The sequence below is a fragment of the Lactuca virosa genome, chromosome 1 (assembly GCF_052849685.1).
Source record: "Lactuca virosa cultivar CGN04683 chromosome 1, Lactuca_virosa_CGN04683_v6, whole genome shotgun sequence".
Classification (NCBI taxonomy): Eukaryota; Viridiplantae; Streptophyta; class Magnoliopsida; order Asterales; family Asteraceae; genus Lactuca; species Lactuca virosa.
Window position 1 is genome coordinate 300801645 of NC_136426.1, and position 20089 is coordinate 300821733.

The 20089-nt window shown below is 35.1% G+C and overlaps 1 protein-coding gene across 1 annotated transcript; it reads right to left on the reverse strand.

Annotated features, from left to right (window-relative positions):
- Positions 1-170: 170 nt before the first annotated feature.
- Positions 171-14979, reverse strand: LOC145167462 (putative disease resistance protein At4g19050). The gene is made up of 4 exons (XM_079086683.1): positions 14951-14979; positions 14708-14755; positions 507-4725; positions 171-432 (listed from the first exon to the last, which is right to left on the reverse strand). The coding sequence occupies exons 2-3, from the start codon at positions 14726-14728 to the stop codon at positions 529-531; spliced, it is 4218 nt and encodes a 1405-aa protein (XP_078942809.1). The 5' UTR covers positions 14729-14755; positions 14951-14979; the 3' UTR covers positions 171-432; positions 507-528.
- Between the last annotated feature and the right edge of the window lie 5110 nt (positions 14980-20089).

The following is a 20089-nucleotide window of genomic DNA, read 5'->3' on the forward strand; positions in this document are numbered from 1 at the left end:
AAGATGTATTATAATATGCATTAGAGAAACACTATACAAAAAATTTGCTTAATCATGGAGGTTTTCCCAAAATCACTGTATACATTATTAATCAAGCAGAAATATTAATAAACGATAATAAGAATTGATTGATAACTCAAACCATATTATTAAACAATCAAGATGCAGGATAAATAATACATGGATTTATTGTTCGGTCACGTTTTCACGCACATTATTTTACAATGAACAAAGAAAGTGATGCCCTTTGTCTACGGATACACAATAGCACAAGAGATTAACATACATGATCCAATCAGTAATTAAGCACACACATTATTAGAATCCTCACAAATATATCCAATGCATGACACAACTTTTATTACCTTCACGAACAAGTAATTTTCTGTCATCTTTTTCAGGAACAAGTAATTAAATGCCACGGTATGTAACCTGAGTGTCAAAATACATAGTCAATAATTTCATTATTATATAATTGACGTTTTGATGAACTAGATGAAACGTACCATGATGCGTGTGGAATCAGTTCTAGTCAACAATCGTGTCTTTGAGATTCAAATTTGGGCAGTCGTAAGTAATTAAAGTTACTATTGATGGGAAAGTGACGCCAATCTTTTTCAGCATCGGTAGGTCTTCAAAATAGAGTGTGTCTAAATCTGGCATATAGTACAAGCGTGTAAACAAAATCTGCAACTTCTCGCATGACTTTATCTCGATGATCTTAACAAAGTCCAGAAAAGAGGCAACATATTCAAGCATCGGGCAACTTTCCACTATAAGAGTAGAAAGACGTCTTAAACCTGAGATTCCGTCTAAACTCTTCAAACTAGTCGCACCAGTGATCCATAATGTCTCCAAAATATCGGATGATTGGAAGATGCGCTCAATTTGCTTCACTTTTGGGCATTCCCAGATTTTGAGAGTTTGTAACTCAGGAAATGAGAGGCCAATGTTCTCTAGTTCTGGTAGTTCCCATAAATGCAATGTTTTTAAGCTTGGAAGTATACCTTGATCCGATTGATTAAAGAGTGATACTATCTTGTTACAGTATTTGATTTGAAGAAATTCCAAGTTCTTTGGTAGCCATGATGATTGAAATACGATTGAAAGCTTTGGACAACTTTCCAAATACAAACTCTTGAGACTATCGAAGCTCCCAGATGCCGGTTTCCCATTATATATACTTTCCAAACTACGATTATTCGAAATTCCAAGATTCTGCAAGAAAAATTCAGAATTGGAATTTTCCTCTCCTTCCTTTTCGGTAAAAATGGTGATTGTTTCATCACACCTGTCGATCCAGCATCCCTTTACTTCCTTGAGCTTAGAGACATCAAACTCAGATGGCAAACCCTTGAACTTATTATCAATCAGAAAGACCATATCAAACTCAGATGGCAAACCCTTGAACTTATTATCAATCAGAAAGACCATGTTGACTTTACTGATGATGTTCTCGATACCCTTTGGGAAATGGTTAAAACCACGAATCTGCAACGACTTGTTTCCCTTGTATTGAGGAAACCCGTATGCTTGGAGGTAGACATCTCGAAAAACAAGTTCATGTCTTTGAAGATATCGATCTCCAGTTTCACCTTCCACCATGTAAGGAATTGCACATAAATGGCTCTCCTCTTGCAAAGGATTTTCCTTGAGAATTTCAAGAAACTGAGAACCACTAGTAAATATGGGAGCTTTGTCATCCTCAGACAACCGACAGATGCTCCATTGATCTTGATTCGCCTCTTTTGATGAAGATTCTTCATGGCTGGTGTCAACATTGACATTTGGAAACTCGATGTGGTCAAGATGACTTAATTCAGACATCACATCAGGTATTTTTGGGTTGGACCCCAAGAGATCTTGAAACTCTTCATCTTCAGAGGACTCCGCGATAGAACAACCTTGAAGTAGGAGCTTTTGAAGGTTGTGGGACCCACTGAGGTTTCTCAAACGCTTGATTGATGATCCTGAAAGATTCAATACTTCAAGCTTACTTAATGGCTTCAAATCTAGTTCTGTGTCTGAGCATGAGCAACCAGCAAGAGAAAGACGAGTAAGGTTTGTGAATTTTGAAATGGAGGGAATTTGTTCAAGGGAAGTATTAGAGAGGTCAAGAATTTGAATGTTGCTCATATCCTTCACGAATTCAGCTCCAGTAGGTTTCAAGGTAACACCAGAAAGATTTAACTCCTCAAGATTTGGCAAGGATACATTTAATTCAAAATTCTTCAAGGCTTTGCAGTTCTTTAGTAGGAGCTGACGGAGATGGCTTGGATTTGAAAGGGAAGGGAAGGACTCGATCTTTGTTTCAGAAAGATCGATCTTTTGAAGGCGAGTTTTTCCCTCGAAAGATTGATTTCCAATATCATCTAAAGCACTACACCATGAGGCATCAAGAATCTCCAATTTTGTAGCAGATTCTAACGATGGCAAACTTTTTAATGATAGACAACGTGATAGGTACAATTCACGAAGATTGAAAAGCTCTGAGAGGGAAGGAAGATCTACAACATTAGTTTTTGAAAGGTTGAGGACTCGAAGACATGTGATTCGGTCAAAGAATCCCTCCTCGAACTCTTTAAGATTCGAACCTGAAACATCAAGTACCTCGAGGTATACAAGGGATTCGATGCATGGAAGTCTTTCTAACTGAGGGCAACTCTTAAGATAAAGAGAACGAGGGTTGGAAATGTTAGAAGGCAGACGATCAATTGCAGTTTCAGATAGGTCAAGGGTTTTGAGGGATCTTAAGCTTTGTAAAGACGAATCGTGGAACTCTTCGAATTCTATGGAACCAGAGAGATCAAGAGTTTGGAGACTGGTTAGTGAAGTTAGCCCTCGCAATCTGCCTAAACCTTTACATCCTCGACATAACAAATGAGTGAGTGATTCAATGTTTTTGAGCAACGGGGTGGTGGAAACCAAGGTATTAGAAAGATTAAGGCTTTGAAGATTCTTAAATTTCAAGAAGTTTTTATCGACAGTATCCAAAGCGATATTACCCGAGAGGTCAACGACCAAAAGATGTTCAAGTTTTGAAAGGCTCTCAAGCTTCTTCAAACGCTGACAATCCTTAATGACTAGCCAACGTAGTTCAAGAAGATTATAAAAGGCCTGAGGTAAATATCTGATTTCAAGTCCAGATAGATGAATACTTTGAAGATTCACCATATTCTTGAAGAATATCGATTTTATTGACCTCAAAGACCTTCCACCACCAGAGATCTCAAGAACACGCAAAGCTTTTAAAGGGAGCTTGACATCTTGCAAAAACTCACAACCTCTAAGCACAAGAACACGAAGATTCTCCATCATATCCAGCGACTCTGGCAAAGATTTGATGGTAGGATTGAATAAAGCTAGAACTTGAAGTTCCATTTCGGATTTAAGGAAGTTCATCATGACTTGCTCGCTAAAATGGGTTCCGTCTAATAATAAAGTTGAAAGATTCTGACCAACTTCCTTTGATGATGATTCTTTCTGCTCTTGATTCTTCCTTTTCGTACGTGTCCGAGGTGTTTTCAACATTCCATCTTCATGTGTGATTCTCCCAAAACCATCTACATCAGAAGTAAACACAGTTGCCAAACCAAGATTTGCGTTTTGGTCAACATACTGGTAGAGATCATCAACGTTTATAAGTGACTTGTCCATGAAAACGTAATCACCCTCTAGCCCTTTGAGTATGCCATAATCCATAAGCTCCATTACAATCCCATGACCTTTGTTATACAAACTAGTCATGCTACCAAAACCCAGATACCCTTCCAAGATCCAGTAAGTTATCAGCTCATTGTAGTGAACACTTGCTGAATCACGAAAGAAATGGTGACCACTCCACCATAGATCTTTCAAAATACTGATGGGCAACACATCATGCTTCATGCACAATAACTTGTTTACACTGTACTTGCGAGATGTTTCTTCCAACTCCTTTTCAAGAATAGACATTCTAGATGGATCTACACCAAAGTAATTCAAGGATTTTGCTATCATAATAACTGTACCAGGTAAACCGTTACTTTTTTCCATCAATGTTTTACCTAGATCTAGGATTCTTTCCTTATTCCTCAACTGAGCATCAAGTTTTCCTATCAATAAAGCATCAGACTCTTCTTTAGGGAAAGCTTCAACCTCAATAGCATCAGAAATATCTTCATGTTCCCTCTTTAATCTTGATATTAAAAGAGTTTTGAAGTTTTCATTAGGAAACATTTCATTCCATAGTGACCAAAACTTTGTTTCATTCGAATCATGTTCAGTTTTGTGATCTAGGTGAACATCATCTAGAATTAGAAGAATTTCCTTTTCTTCAAGTTTCGTCTTTTCCTTTTCTTCAAGTTTCTTCTTTTCCTTTTCTTCAAGTTTCTTCTTTATCTCTTTAATCAAAGTTTCTGAGTCTTGAACCTTATCATCGTTGTCCTTTAGTTCCTTATTTTCATCCCCATCCTCCCACTCCTCATAAGTAGTAGGAAGTAAGCATAGCTGTTGAGCAATACTTTTAGAAAGAGACTCTTTCGTATACTCTTTGCACATAAACACCCAAAGTGTGAGATGGACAATTTTCCTCCTGGTAGCACGCTCACTTACTCTCTTTGCCATCCATGTTTTCCCAACTCCTGGAGGCCCAAACAGATTTACCTTTTTGTGATGTTTTAGGCTTTCACATATTTTGCTCACATGCTGAATTGAACTCAGCACCTTTTCCTTGCCACTATTATTCTACAATTATAATGAATATAAAATAAATTTAGTACTTTAGGAATGTAATCAAAAGTGATAAAGTTATATGATGGTCATTTAAAACCCATGTACTAGGTGATGGCTTTATTCTCTCAATTAAGTGAATTAACACATAAAGGTGTTTAGCATAATCCATCAACTTTAATAAAATTATGGATACTATTTTCTTCCTTTGTAGAATTCTTAAAAAAACACAAAGGGTGGTTTCAAAGAGGGGTAAATAGAAGACCATATATCCCTAATTTCTAGAGTTTTGACTAAAACAGAGTGGTTAGAAAACAAATTTATTTATACATAGTCGTTTTGAATTTATTTACCAAACAAAATAGACTCTACCAAATATGTGATGACCAAAATGCCTATTTGTGTTCCCTTTATCTGTCACACACTAAAACTCTTACCCTGTATCTAGGATGACTTCATGTAAAAAAAATCAGTACGTGCTTTTTCTCCTCATAGACATGAAAAAAGTATTTTGTTGTAGTAGTAAAAGCACTATATATTTTTTAATTATTTTAACTCGATTCAATCCATTCAGAAGAGATTGGAGATGGGGAAATAACCATCCATGACACTAAAAGTTTAATGAATCCACCTCCACATAGAATTGTTAACTATTTGAAATCATGTTATATAGATTATTATAGGATATGTGGATTCCTAATTTTTTTTCTCCAAATGCGGTCTTGGGTGGATAAGACTGCACTCCGGTATATATAAATGTGAATAAGACCATATGTCAAGTCGATGTGGAACACTAACACACCCACCGAGGATTAGATTAGACTAATGTGTCAAAGCTTGAGGTGCTCAACTTTGGCTCTAATACTATGTTAATTAGATTGTTATATGATGTGTGGAGTCCTAGATTTTCACTCCAAAAGATCCACTAAAGAGAGAGGGTCAACTCCAATATAACTAGAGGTGAATGAAATTATCTATAGTCAACAAGGGACAATAACACATCCTATTTTATTAGAAAGTTCTTACCTTAAAGTTTTAAACTATGATCTATTTGAATCCAACTTCATAATGTCATTCCCTACCATGTTTAGGTCGATCCAAAATTCACATAAATCGAGAAGAAAACTTCAAGTCCTCTAAAAAAGATGGTAAAATGGTATACTAGTTTTCTGGAACCTTAGTAGTAAATATGTAGGGTGTGTGTATGTATGTAAGTGTGTGTATTCATTTTCTTCTCTCGTATGATAATGGAAGACTCTAGTATAAATAGGTCTCATTTCATTTGTAATCATCCATCAACTTGTGTAAACTTCATCTTATAAGATAACTATATTTAGAAGTTTGTTCTTAGTTTCTTCCCTTGTATACTTGTTTACAAAGGTGCCTCGATTTAGGCTACTTGGCTTTAGGACAAAGTGTGAATGGTGAACTTGGAGAGAAAAGTCTATGAGAAGTGATATCAAATTGGGCTCTTTCAAGGGATGGGAGAAGGTTCCAAAACGAAGTTTAAGTGAAGGCAATATGTAAAATACTAGATTTAAAAATTGAACTACGGATGCCTTATCAAGAATGAAGCCCAGAAGTATAGTGAACAGTCCTTGTGGAGCACATTTGAGACAATAGATTATTTTAAAACAAGAAATAAACAATGATGATCTCTTAAATAAGATAAAAAGGATCTTATGGAAGACCTTAATTCGCATAAAGGTTTTACTGTTCAAAAATAATTTCTTTTAATTGGTTATACCAAGGAAGTCAACACTGATCAAAATTTATCTTTGAAGAATTTTATGTCAGACCGATAGTTGGTCACTTCGAAAAAGAGGTGGCTTAACTACGTATTGCGTGGAAGGTTTTTGGGATGGGAATAATGAACGGTATATTTGATATGATCAAAGCATGTGATCTTTGTCGAAGAAACAAACGTTTGTCTGGAAATGTGGCGAGGTTGCTACAACTTATACGTTTACCTTTGAAGGTATGGAAAGAAATCATAATGGGCCTCATATATAGTTTTCTAGACTCCGGACAAATGAATTTTATTTTTGTAGTAAGAGGAATGAATTTTATAATTATGGTAGTTGACCAATTGAGCAAATAAATTCCTTTATTTAGTCACCTCGAAGCATCCATTTACAACTCAATCGGTAGCTAAATTTTTTACCAAGGAAATTACTTATTTACATGCTTTAATGTCAACCAATATGGATTATAGGTTGAATTTTCGTAAGTCGATTTTTGAAATAGATTTTGACAAGGGACCAACAACGAACTCGCCGATTCACCTATGGATTGTTGGGAACGTGGAAAGACGGTCAAATTCAAGTCACATATTCTTCAATTTAAAATTATATTGAATATTTTAGTTCCATAGTTTGATTTTTTATTATAGATTTTTGTTTTTTTATTCCATAAAGTAAAAGTAATAATAACCTTATTTATTATTACACTAGGTTGCTTTTCTATTTATGATCAATATTAATGTCCGAATTTAATGTGTCGGTTATGAATCTTCACATTTATTATTATTGTAATGATTTGGAGTTTACTAGTCTCCTCAGGGCCGGTCCTGAGGATTAAAATGCACAGGACGAACCGCAAAAAAGGTCCTAACGTCCGACGAATTAAATTATATAAACCCAAGTTTTTTTAAAACGACAATAAGTTTCAGAAATCTGCTTTTCTCGTGTGAAAGTATTAATTTTTTTGAGAAAATTAATTGGGTTGAATCAAAATGGCCAGGTTCAGCCTCTCCGACTACAAGTACAATTTTTCGAGAAAAATGCAATTTAAAACATAAGTACTTGGTGAATTAGCAATCAATTACTTTAATGAATCTAACTTTGACAATATAAGTACTTGGTGAAATAGAAAACCAATGCAAATATTATAATAAAGTTCATTCTCCGGTTTAAATTTTGTATTATATATAAAGCAATTAGAGCATCCCATCTTTGGTGTAGTGCTATAACTGACTGAATTTCTAATTGAAGCACAAACAACAGGTATGCCTAGGCTTCACAATAGCATAATTGAACATATAAAATTGCTAATTGAAGCAGAGACACATACACACAGTTGGACCTTTAATATCAAAAAGACCAATTGTTTAACATACATGTTTAACATTTCATTCAAAAACAACAAACATAAAATATAGCTTCATCTCCTCCTACAATCTAATGCATTAAATAGATTTCAATCAAGTCATAGAAAAAATCAACAGGTATGTCAGAAACAGTAGTACAAAATCAGTAATACAATCAACTTAATGGAAAAAAAAGAGCAATACAAAATCAATTAGCTTGTGAAAAAATCACAAAATTAATCTAGATTTTCTATATAAGAGACATAGGGAACGGGAAGAAACAAGATGAAATCTAGGAAAACGAATCAGAAAGAAAACGAACCAGAAAGCCAGAAAAATATGAGACTAGTTCTTAATAATTTATATATAAGAAAATCAATCACAGAAGAATTAAGTTCAACTATTATACAAATTAATTCAAAATCAATTAGCTTGTGAAAAAATCACAAACCTGCAGGCACCAAGAAGAAAGCTAGGAAAACGAACCATAAAGAAAATGGAAAACGAACGAAAGTGAAGAAGGAGGCCGAAGGATTGAAGCGCCAAAGGAGGAAGAAGGAGGCCGAAAAGACTGAAGCGCCGAAGAATATATTAAAAAAAATGGGCCCCTAAAAATTTTGGGCCCTGTTCCACTGCCCAGTTTGCCCCTGCCCTACACCGGCCATGAGCCTCCTATATAAGAAGACTAGATTGTTATGTCGAGGACATTGAAATATTATAATAAAAGTCTCTCCGGTTTTGGATTCTCTTTATTCTTTGCTAGAAAATGTCTAGCTTTTATCGCTTCCATATTGTGTGATACGCGAGGGTTTGCAAAATCCGTCCCGTGTCAAGTGGTATCAGAGCTCGTTAGTATCCTGATGACATAGTACGTTGGATTTAATCGTGAGGTTGATGTTCTTTCTTGGGTGATGGATAATTTTGTCGTCGAGTTTGAACAACTACGTGTCGCGATCGTAGATGGTCAAAATAACCACACAAATCGCGATGGATAATTTTGTCGTCGAGCTTAATTATTGATACTCATAATGCTAATAATTTTGTCTCACATGGTCTTATTAAGTACTTAGAATTATCAATAGAGACTTATGAGAGCGGAAAAGGTAAAGTTTGCAGGCTCCCCATTTCCATTGAAAAAAACCTATAAAGATGATGTGTTTTGCGAGGTTGTTGACATGTATATATGTCATGTTCTACTTGGAACATCATGGCAACAAGAAGTCAGTGATATTTATAAGAAACAAAAAAAATATCTACATTTTTAAATGGGAATAGAAACGAAATGCATTACTCCATATCAATGCAAAAACCCAAGTAGCAAAATCGAAGGCCAACAACAAATAATTGGAGACAAACGTATAGATATTAAAGACAAAAACTTTAATAATAATGGTTTTGATGAATCTCAAGGTAAAGAGAATGTTAGAAAGGATATCAAAGTCTTTGTCAAAATTTTGGAGGAGGAAAATAATTTTAAATTGATAAAAGAATGAGATATCAAAGCTCAATATTCTAAAGAAAATAATGGTTCAAAATTTCTTCAAAATGCAACATACTTGGAACATGGATGATATTGAGAGCCCAAATAAAAAGTTAATGGTGGATAATGATGAATTTTTCAACGTTGATCAACAATATTTCAACCAAAAATGCCTACTCTAAGAACTCGAGGATGAGTTTTTTTCAAGCGAGGGAGATTGATAAGGGACCAACAACACAACTCGCTGATTCACATATTGATCGTTGGTAGATCTGACAAAACATGACACGACACGAAAACCCGACACGAATCCGACACGAAATTAGCGGGTTAGGGTCAAAGATTTTGACACGTTTATGTAAACGAGTTGACACGACTCGACACGATAATTAAACGGTTAGGGTTAGGGTCACTTTCAACTCGAAGATGACTCGAATATGACCCGTTTAATTATATATTATTTATTATAAATTTCATATTTTTATAAATATATTATATGTTATAGACTTGTAGTGGGCCAAACTCAAGAATTAGAAATAATATTTAAATTTTCAAAGTTACTTAATTTTAATCATCCTCACCACTTATCCTCTTCGCTCCCCAACTTTAACTCTTTTCATTTTGCCTTCTAAATTTAATAAATTTTTTGTCATTTCATCTCCTAACTCCAATATTTCACTTTTTCATTTTTGCATCCATAACTTCTACTTTCCAACCTTTAAAATGTTTCAAGCAGACATGACACAACATATTTACAAGGTCTAAACCTTAACCCGGAACTCGACACGAAACCGACACGAAAATAAACGGGTTGACACGACAAGACACGATAATTAAACGGGTCGGGTTAGGGTCAAGCCCTTTCAACCCATTTAATGTGTTGACACGACACGAACCCGACACAACACGACACGTTTGTCAGGTCTAATCGTTGGGAACCTGGAATAAAAGTAATAATAACCTCATTTATTATTACGTAGGTTACTTATATATTTAGGATCAATATTAATTTGTAGGTTTTTTTGACCGAATATAATGTGTCGGTTTTAAATCTTCGCATTTACTTTTGTAATGATTTGGAGTTTACTACTATCTTATATAAGGAGACTAGATAATGTTGAGCATATTTCCTATATAAGAAGACTAGATTGTAATGTTGAGCACATTGAAATATTATAGTAATAAAAAGTTTCTCCTGTTTTGGGTTCTCTTTATTCATTGCATGAAAATGTCAAGCTTTTATTGCTTCCATATTGTGTGATACGCGAGGGTTTGCAAAATCTATCGACGTTAGATTTTTAAGCTTCAACGGACAGAATCGAGTAAAGTACACCTTTCACCCTCAAATAGATGGACAATCAAAAGTTGTGAACAAATGTTTAGAATAATACCTTTAATGTTTCATTTTAGACAAACCAAAGCAATAGAACATATTTCTCCCTTGGGCCGAATATTGGTAAAAATATGTTTTTTGATGCGGGTTTGAAGAGTTCTCCTTTAAAGTTTTCTATGATCGATCGTGATCCACCACCATTATTACAATAGTAATACTACAAAGTTGGATCAGGTGGAGCAAGATTTTTTGGAATGTTATTGTATTTTGGAAGAGCGGGAAGGCAACTACTTCAAGTGCAGTTTTGTATGAAGCAAAATTATGATTTTGGTAGAAAAGAGGTTGAATTTTATGTGGAAATTGTCCAAAATTGGATGCCCATTTTTATATGGATCGTATCAAATCTTAAACAAGGATGTGCAAAGTGGCTTATCAGCAAGATCTTCCACCAACTTCAATCATTCAACTCGTGTTTCACGTTTATTAGTTGTGTCATACTTTGAAGCCATTTGGGAAAATTTAGAATTACTGTGAGCTAAGTTGTCCGGTTGTCACCTTGAGGACAAGGTGAAACTTTATGGGGAGGTATTGATAAACCATCGATCTGGTCCTTTATGTTCGAGCCTTTCACTTGTTACTAGTCCTTTATGTGTTTTTTGTAATAAGGGTGTTAGCTTGGGGTATTATTGTCATTTCCTAGTTACGTCGGTGTTAGTCTAGTACAAATACATAGTCTGTCGGAATTTGTTGGTAGCAAGTTCAAGGCTGCCAACGTTATTAAAGCAATTCACGGACCTAGCTAGTTCCGGTGAGATATGGAGAAGACAAGGAAGTCCGGGAAAAATGCTACAAGGATCAAAATACGTTAAGAGCTCTTAAGAAGATGATAGAAAAATATACTAGTACAATAAGTAAAATCATTAATTGTAAATATCCATGATAGGATTTTTCTTGATATTCAATTCAACTGTATTTTTTTCTTTGTCATACCACAAGACTAAACATGTAAATTCATTTCATTTTTAAACATTCTAACGTAATACAAGTCTTTTTCTCATTTAATTCTTTGTTTTTAGTCGTTCGCCTCATTCGCTCTGGCTTGTTTACTTAGCATGATTGCAATGGCTTGCTATATTTGAATTTATGGATGTTATCTTTGCTTATGATATTATAAAATATTTTAAACTGTTTATTTGACTAAAATAATAATAATATATACATGATTTTAATGTTTTTCTTTTCAATCGACTAAATATCCATCTATCTGGCATCTAAAATATAAGTAATATGCTATTTTAAAGAAATTAGCCAAACATATAACAATTCAGAAAACTAATTGGTTTTCGAAATATAAAACAAGATAGAAAGAAAATAAATAGTACTACAGTTTTCAAACGTCTTTGTGGAGAAAGAGACATTGTTTTGGATTTTACTTGTTACCACTAATTTTTATCTATTGTTGATTTTTTGCACGAAGACAAGTTAAAAAGTGAAGGCGCAAGGGAGAAGTAAATAGAAAACGGGTTTTATTATAAGGGGTGGAGGCAGGGTTTAATTTTGTTTTCTGTTTTTTTAAAAGAAAATTTATGTATTTTTTCGGGTTTTAGTTTAAATTCTTAATTTTTTGGGTTGGTCGTACTTTGATCATGTTTCTATGTAGATTTTGGTCCGTATTAAACTTAAAATGGCTAATATGCCCTTTTAATTTGGTTTTCTTATTTTCTTAAAAAAATTATGAAATGTAAATTTGAAATTAAATAACTAATACAACAATCTAAAACAAAATAAACTGCAACCTATTACCTATTACCAAAACCTAAAATAAATATTTTTCTAAAATTTAAGTTATTCTTTAATATAAATTTATTATAAAAATCATTTCTTGATTAGTTTCATTTCCATAGTTACTTTCTCTTTAAAAAATATAGTTTCCTTGTAAAGTTTTAACTTTCTATTTCAATGAACAGTAGACATCACGTTGAATAGACATACAAATTTTTTTAACTGAAAAATCAAAAACTGATTATAATTTGTCATGTTTGGGTTTATCATGAAAATATATGATCGGATAAATACAATAATAAATATTTTTAATTAGATTATGCAATTAAAAAGAATCTAAGATAAAGAAAAATAGCTTTATCTAATTTCTCTTAACAAAAAAAAATAATATAATATCTAAGAAGTCAAAAACAAAAAATAAATTACGAAAATAAAAGCATGTTCTGTTTTATGTTCAACAAAACAAGAAGTTGGATTTTGGAATATGATCGTAAGTTACACAATATTAAATATTATCATAACTTAAAATTTTTTATCTGTCCTAAATCGACATTATTTGTTTTCCAATCTATTTACAAACTTTTTATATAAAATTAATTATAATTAACATATATAACTAATATTACCATAAGATAAAATAATGTCCTATAATTGATATTTCATTTTTATAAGAAACTTAAACAAACCTACTTATTATTAAACTTTTCAATAATCATTTTAAAAAAATTTAAGAAATGTTTGCTTATTTTTCTACGATAAAGTTAACCTAAAATTAGGTATCAATAATATGTATTATTGAGATAATTTTGAAAGTATTAACTATTGATGATTTAATATCATCAATATATTTATTCTAATTAGGATGTTATTCAGTACAAGTTGACTTCCGTTTGATTATATTTCGAGATAAAAGATATGGATGCATTTTCGGACAGCTAATTAGGACACGAGAACGTGGGGGTTCGGTGGCAAGGCCCCAAGTTGAGTTGCTAGGCGCATCGCACATTCGGAATTTTCCTGCCAAAAACCTAAGGAATACGCCTTATCCAAATTGGCGTCTTTTCACCTTTAAAACGGTCATCATCTTAATATATAATTAAGGTGTTGGCGTAGAGAAAGATAGAGAACATTGGAAAATAAGTTTTTATTCAATCTACAAGATTTGTCTCAACATAACACAAACAAAGCAATGTATTTTGAGTTAGGATCTCAAATTTTGCCTAAAATTTGGATTTGTTTTTTCTTTCGTATCCCAAATCGGATTTCGTGATACTTCATGACAATAATTAAAATCACATAGTATTTTGGAAAGTGTATTATGTATATGATCATGAATTATCAGAGTGTTTTCATTGATATTTGAAACCCAAAATCTAATATTAACTTTGCGTATAAAGAGAAAATTGCAAATTTAGTCAAATACACTAATTAATTTGTGGAAAATAGCCAAAAAAAACCCAAATTACAAAATTAGCCCTTAAAATCGCAGATGGATTAAGCCCATCTGCGATCTCGCATTTCCATCTGTGATTTTGTACATCCAATCTGCGATTTCGTAGCTATTTTGTATAAAAACGTTTTTTTTTCTTCATTTTTCACTATCTTTTTTAGAGAAAGTCTCTCTATTTCCACCTCCCACCAGTTAAAACACAAAACAAATATTCATTCATTTTTTTAAAGAGGTTTTAACAAATTTTCTAAAGAAATAACAACAAAAATGATAATTTTTTGAAAAAGTTTATATATAATAAGGTTGTTTCGTAGTCAAACCCCTATCAATTTCGCAGTCAAAATAAAATAAAATAAAAACAAAAAAAAATCACAATATTGCAAGTGAATAGAGAGGAAATCGCAGATGGACATAGTCCATCTGCGATTTTAGGCTGGAAAAGGGGTATATACACAACGAAAAAAAACCATCTGCGAACGTAAAAATAGCTAAAGCACGTCTGTGCTTTAGCCACTTTTACGTTCGCAGATGGCATGGCGAAATCGCAGATGGATTATACCCATCTGCGATTTTAGTGGCTAATAAAAATGCAAATTTGGTTTTTTTTTGCTATTTTCCACAAAGTAATTATTCTATTTGGATAAATTTTTAATTTTCTCGCGTATAAATCATTTGGATAATTGGTTATAGATTTTTAGTTAATTAAGTTGAGATATTAAAAACAAAGCATGTAAAACAGTTTTTTTTTTTTTTTTTTTTGGTTAATGAAAAATGTGTAAATAATATATTGCAACTAACTATGCACAATAAAGTACCATATAAAATAGACGAAACATAGTAAAGTAGCCAAAGTGTAAGAAAAACCTGAGAATTTAGGTCTTCCATTTTGACGTGAATATCCAACGTACAAATCTATAAATTAAAGGAATTGTTAGATAAACTTCAAAAAATAAAACAAGGGTTACAAATTCATGTTAAATTTGTGGCAAAATCAACCAAATAAATGTTTGGGGAGTACCACTAATGGATTATAAGCAATGCTCAATAGATTTATGAGAAAATATATGAAATATTAGCAACACAGTTTGATTTTTGAGAGGGAATAACCTGTGAATTCGATGGTTTTTATTTTTGGTGATTTGGATATTTGTTGTGGGGGCGTATTTATAGAGCTCACGTAAGGCGTCAACAAGAGAATTTTAATGACGAGTATATATCAAGTGTTGGGGAATAACTTCTTTGCTTCCCGCTTAAAAAAGGAGACGTGAATGGAATAAAGTTATATAATATGCATCAATAGTTGTACTCTATGCTTCAAACATTTGTACCATATACACTTATTTTATGAAATGTGGAAAACACAAAGAATTTTGTGAGGATAACTTCAAATATAGGTAAATTAGATAGACGCTAGTTGTACTATATGCTTCAAACATTTGTACCATATACACTTAGTTTATGAAATATGGAAAACACAAAGAATTTTGTAAGGATAACTTCAAATATAGGTAAATTAAGAGCATATTTCTATGTAAGTTTTATTGTGAGCTTTTACTATATGGTTGATTTATAAGACATTATTTGAGGACATGATTTTTTTGCTAATTTTTGTTAACCATTCGGTATATGTTAAATGATCAGTATAATTTAATAGGTTGAAGTTTTAAACTTAACCCTTCTATATTTAGTGCGAGTATTTGTTAAATCAATGTATTGTATTATATTTGTAACATCCATAAAAACAATGATAAATTTAAACTTTTTAAATACAACCCAAAACCATAAAGTGTTTACAAAATAGTTTTCAAAACATTTTCGACATCAGAGTTTCCCAAAATCATAGATCATAAACAGAGGATGTGTACGGTCATGCATTCGTCTTCCCGCGGTCATCTGAAGTAACTGAAACATAACCAAAAACTGTAAGCCAACGATTAGTGAGTTCCCACAAGCTACCCACACATAACATAAGCATAATAACAAACAACATGCATATAGAGCCTTCAGCCTGATTGGAACGCCGCACCGGCCTACAGACTATCTCGTACGATCACAGAACCGCCAGCATGACTGGTACGCTCACCGGGCCTTCAGCCCATCTGGAAGGTTCTTCCGACCTTCGGCCTAACTAGTACGCCCCTCAGGCCTGCAGTCTATCCGGGACGCCCTGGGTCTCTTGGCCTTCAGTCTACACTGGTCCGCCTCAACCCAACCACACATAACCATCTCGACATATACATAACAGATAAGCATACATATAACCAGTCTACAGACAATCAGACAGATCTTACAGATCACTAAGCATAGCATCATCCTATATACCGGGATACTGATTTAACGGATCACCACATCACAAAACATACTATCACATAAAAAGATATCTAATCCAATGGTCCGGCCTTGGTGTCTTCGACCTACAACTACAGTGAGGAAAACTCACCTCACAGACTGAACAGTAGCTGATGAGGTCCCGACTCCGAATCTCAGCTCAAACTGTCACCTATCCAACCAAATGACCAATCATAATCAAAATCCCAAAATACCCTAAAGTCAAACTTGGTCAAAGTCAAAGTCAAACTGGTAAAATCCATTTAGTCAACTAAGTCAACACACCTGAGTCTACTCAGCCAAGTCTCCTCAAAATGAGTACGTGGGGCGTACTCGCCTCCTCGCAAGTTGACCACCATCGGCGTGGTTGACCTCGTATGTAGGGCGTACTCCCACAAGCTCCAAAACCTAATAAGTGCTTAATGGCTTAAGCACTCACGTCCATATTTCAGATCCATGGCTAAAATACACTTAAGAGTCATAAAGTTTCCGACTTTATGACTTTACATGCCCATTAAGTGCTTATCTATACTTCTTAATCCACTAAGACATTCTACAAGATGTATGGAGCAAAACCAACCATTTGAAACCCATTTTTATGACTCAAGACCCGGGTCTAAAAGGACAGCTTAATGGGTTGAGAACATGTTTTGTTCATGAAACACCACATTAGGGACAAAAAGGACATAAAACTAACCCAAAACAAGATCTACAAGAAACTACACCAAGTTCAAAACTTGATACCTCAAAATGGTGCCAAAAGGTGGTGTGATCCTGGATCTAGAGAGCTTAAATTCAAGGTGGTCTCCTCTTCTTTCCTTCTTCTTCAAGAGCACAAAACACACCCACTTAAGCTTAGAAATGCTTCACAATAGGGATTAGGGTTGCAAAAACGTATTAAGAGGGTGGAGGTTGATAAGGTGAGGGAAAATGAGGCTATATTGGGGTTTAAATATGAGCCAAATCCAAAAAATTAGGGTTTGCATGTATGACACGTACGCCATGCGTACTAAGGCGTGCCTTAGTACGCTAAGTGTACACACGTATGCATGACATACTCTCAAACCTCTAAAATTACGAAATTTCCACTAGGGCTTCCCATGCACACTTCCTTCTACTTAGGGACCCAAAAATGCAACATAATAAAATTATAGGGTTAACATTAGAAGTACCTTATCATCGGGATGTTATAATTCTTCCCCACTTAAACTATTCTTCGTCCTCAAAGTCGGCCGCAATGAATAACTCAGAATAATGCTCCCTTATCTCAGTCTCCGACTCCTAAGTCCACTCGGAGTCTCTCTTATGCGGCCACTGTACCTTTACCAAAGGTATCTCCTTGTTCTGTAGAACCTTCATCTTCCTTTCTAAAATAACCATCAGTCTCTGAACGTAGTTCAGACGCTCATCGACCTGAATGTCATCCAAGGATACCACTGCCTCATCGTCCAATATACACTTCCACAACTGCGAAACATGGAAAGTGTTGTGAATCTGACTGAGTTCCTCAGGTAGATCCAACATGTAAGCTACCTTTCCAACCCTAGCAATCACCTAAAAAGGTCCAATATACCGGGCCCAACTTCCCCCTCTTCCTGAAGCGTATCAGACCTTTCTAAGGTGAGGCCTTCACTAATACCATATCTCCGACCTGAAATTCCAACTCCGATCGACATCGATTAGCATAGCTCTTCTTTTGACTCTATGTTGTCTGCAACCTCTGCCTGATATGCTGAATAAGTTCCGTGGTCTGAAGGACTACTTCGGTCCTCCCATGACCCTTTGACCAACCTCTCCCTAACAAACCGGGGTACAATTTCTACGACCATACAAGAGCTCAAAAGGCGGAGCACCAATGCTGGAGTGATAACTATTTTTGTAGGAAAACTTCGCAAGAGTTAGGTAGGAGTCCAACTCCCACCAAAATCAATAACAAAAGCCCACAACATATCCTCAAGGGTCTGTATCGTCCGCTCACTTTGGCCGTCGGTCTGCGGATGATATACAGTGTTGAAATGTAGCCTCGTGCCCAGTTCCTCGTGGAACTTCTGCCAGAATCGGGAAGTGAGCCAAACATCTCGGTCAGAAACAATGGAAACCGGAACCCCATGGCGAGAAACAATCTCTCGGACATAAACATTGGTCAACTTTTCGGCCGAAGAGCTCTCCCAGATGGAAAAAAAGTGGGCACTTTTGGTCAATCGATCCACGATGACCCATATAGCATCAAAACCATTTGTCGTCTTCGGCAACTTGGTATTAAATTCCATGGTGATCTTCTCCTCTCTCCACATGGGAACCTCCAGAGGCTGTGGCTTTCCATGAGGCCTCTGATGCTCAGCCTTGACCATCCTGTAGGTCAATCATTTCTCGACATACCAGGTTATCTCCCTCTTCATACACGACAATCAATAGCTCAATCTCAAATCCCAATACATCTTGGTGGCTCCCGAGTGTATAGAAAAGTGAGACTTATGAGCCTCCTCTAACACAATATGTCTGATCCTGCCAGAAACTGGAACCCAGACCTGACCACACCGGGTCAACAACCCTCGACTATCCGTGACAAATCTGTCAATCTCACCTATGATCCTTTCCTGTTTCCATTTCTCTTTCCAAACCCCTTCTACCTGGGCCTCTCTGATCAATCCCACAAGTGGAGAATCAATGTATATCCTCATACATGTCTCCCTGACTGAAGACCCAGCCGACTTGCGGCTCAAAGCATCCGCCACCACATTCCCTTTACCCGGATGGTAAAGGATCTTGCAGTCATAATCCTTGACCACGTCCAGCCACCTGCACTGCCTCATGTTTAGGTTTGGCTGGTCCATCAGATATCTCAAACTCTTATGATCCGTGTAGACACGACAACGGACCCCATATAGATAATGTCTCCAAATCTTGAGGGAAAACACCACTGCCCCTAACTCCAGGTAATGTGTCACACCCGCAGACCAGAACGGCGGAAGCGTCCGGAGGCGGGTGACGTCATTGTGCAGTATCATAACAATTGAATATAAATTAAACATAGCAAATCCAAACATCATACATTAAGATAACAAACTTACATTGTTTTTATATCATGTATTTGTTCTCAAATTACACAAAAGAGACATTAGTAAGTAAATTCCCAACTACAGCAAAATAATCCAGAATCCGTGATCCATAAACTTGCTAACTGATTTCCTAAGAATACAAGTCGTTTGAAAAGCGTCAACATAAAATATGTTGGTGAGTTCATAAGCATTTTTACATAAAAATTGTGATAGTTTAGAATCCAGAAAATCCAATATTTTTCTATTAAAATAGTTGTAAGTCTTGTTTCCAATCAAGTATAGTTGCATGTGTACTTTAGTTTATCATCTTTCGAAAATTGTATAAAAACCGTTTTTCCCCCAGAAAATCCTATATTTTCTAGATATACAAAGTAGTAGCCTTAAAACCCTACGAGACTTGTGTGATAAAATTTCGTTTGAGGTAACCAAACCATAGTTGATTATAAACAATAGGTGTAATCCGCGTAAATATATTTTTGTTATATTCTAAGCGAGTCATTATAACCATACTAATATGACGGAGTGCCTGTCTAGAAATTCTTCAGGCGTCGGTTTCGTTGAAGACATTTGTCACCCTAGACTGGCCGGTCTAGCTGTAGCGAACATCGAAGGTACGGGGTGTCAACCCCTTACCTAGCATATCTGGGTGCTGACCTAACCCTTCGGTCCTCTCGACCGTTGACTGCCTAGTATATCTGGGTGCTGGCCTACCCCGTGGGTATCTTTCAACCGGTAACCGGGAGCTGGCCTCCCCTTCGGTATCTTTCAACCGATAACCGAGGACTGTTTCACCCATACCACTACCACATAAAACCCTAGCATATAAACATAAATCACATACTGCCTAGCATATCTGGGT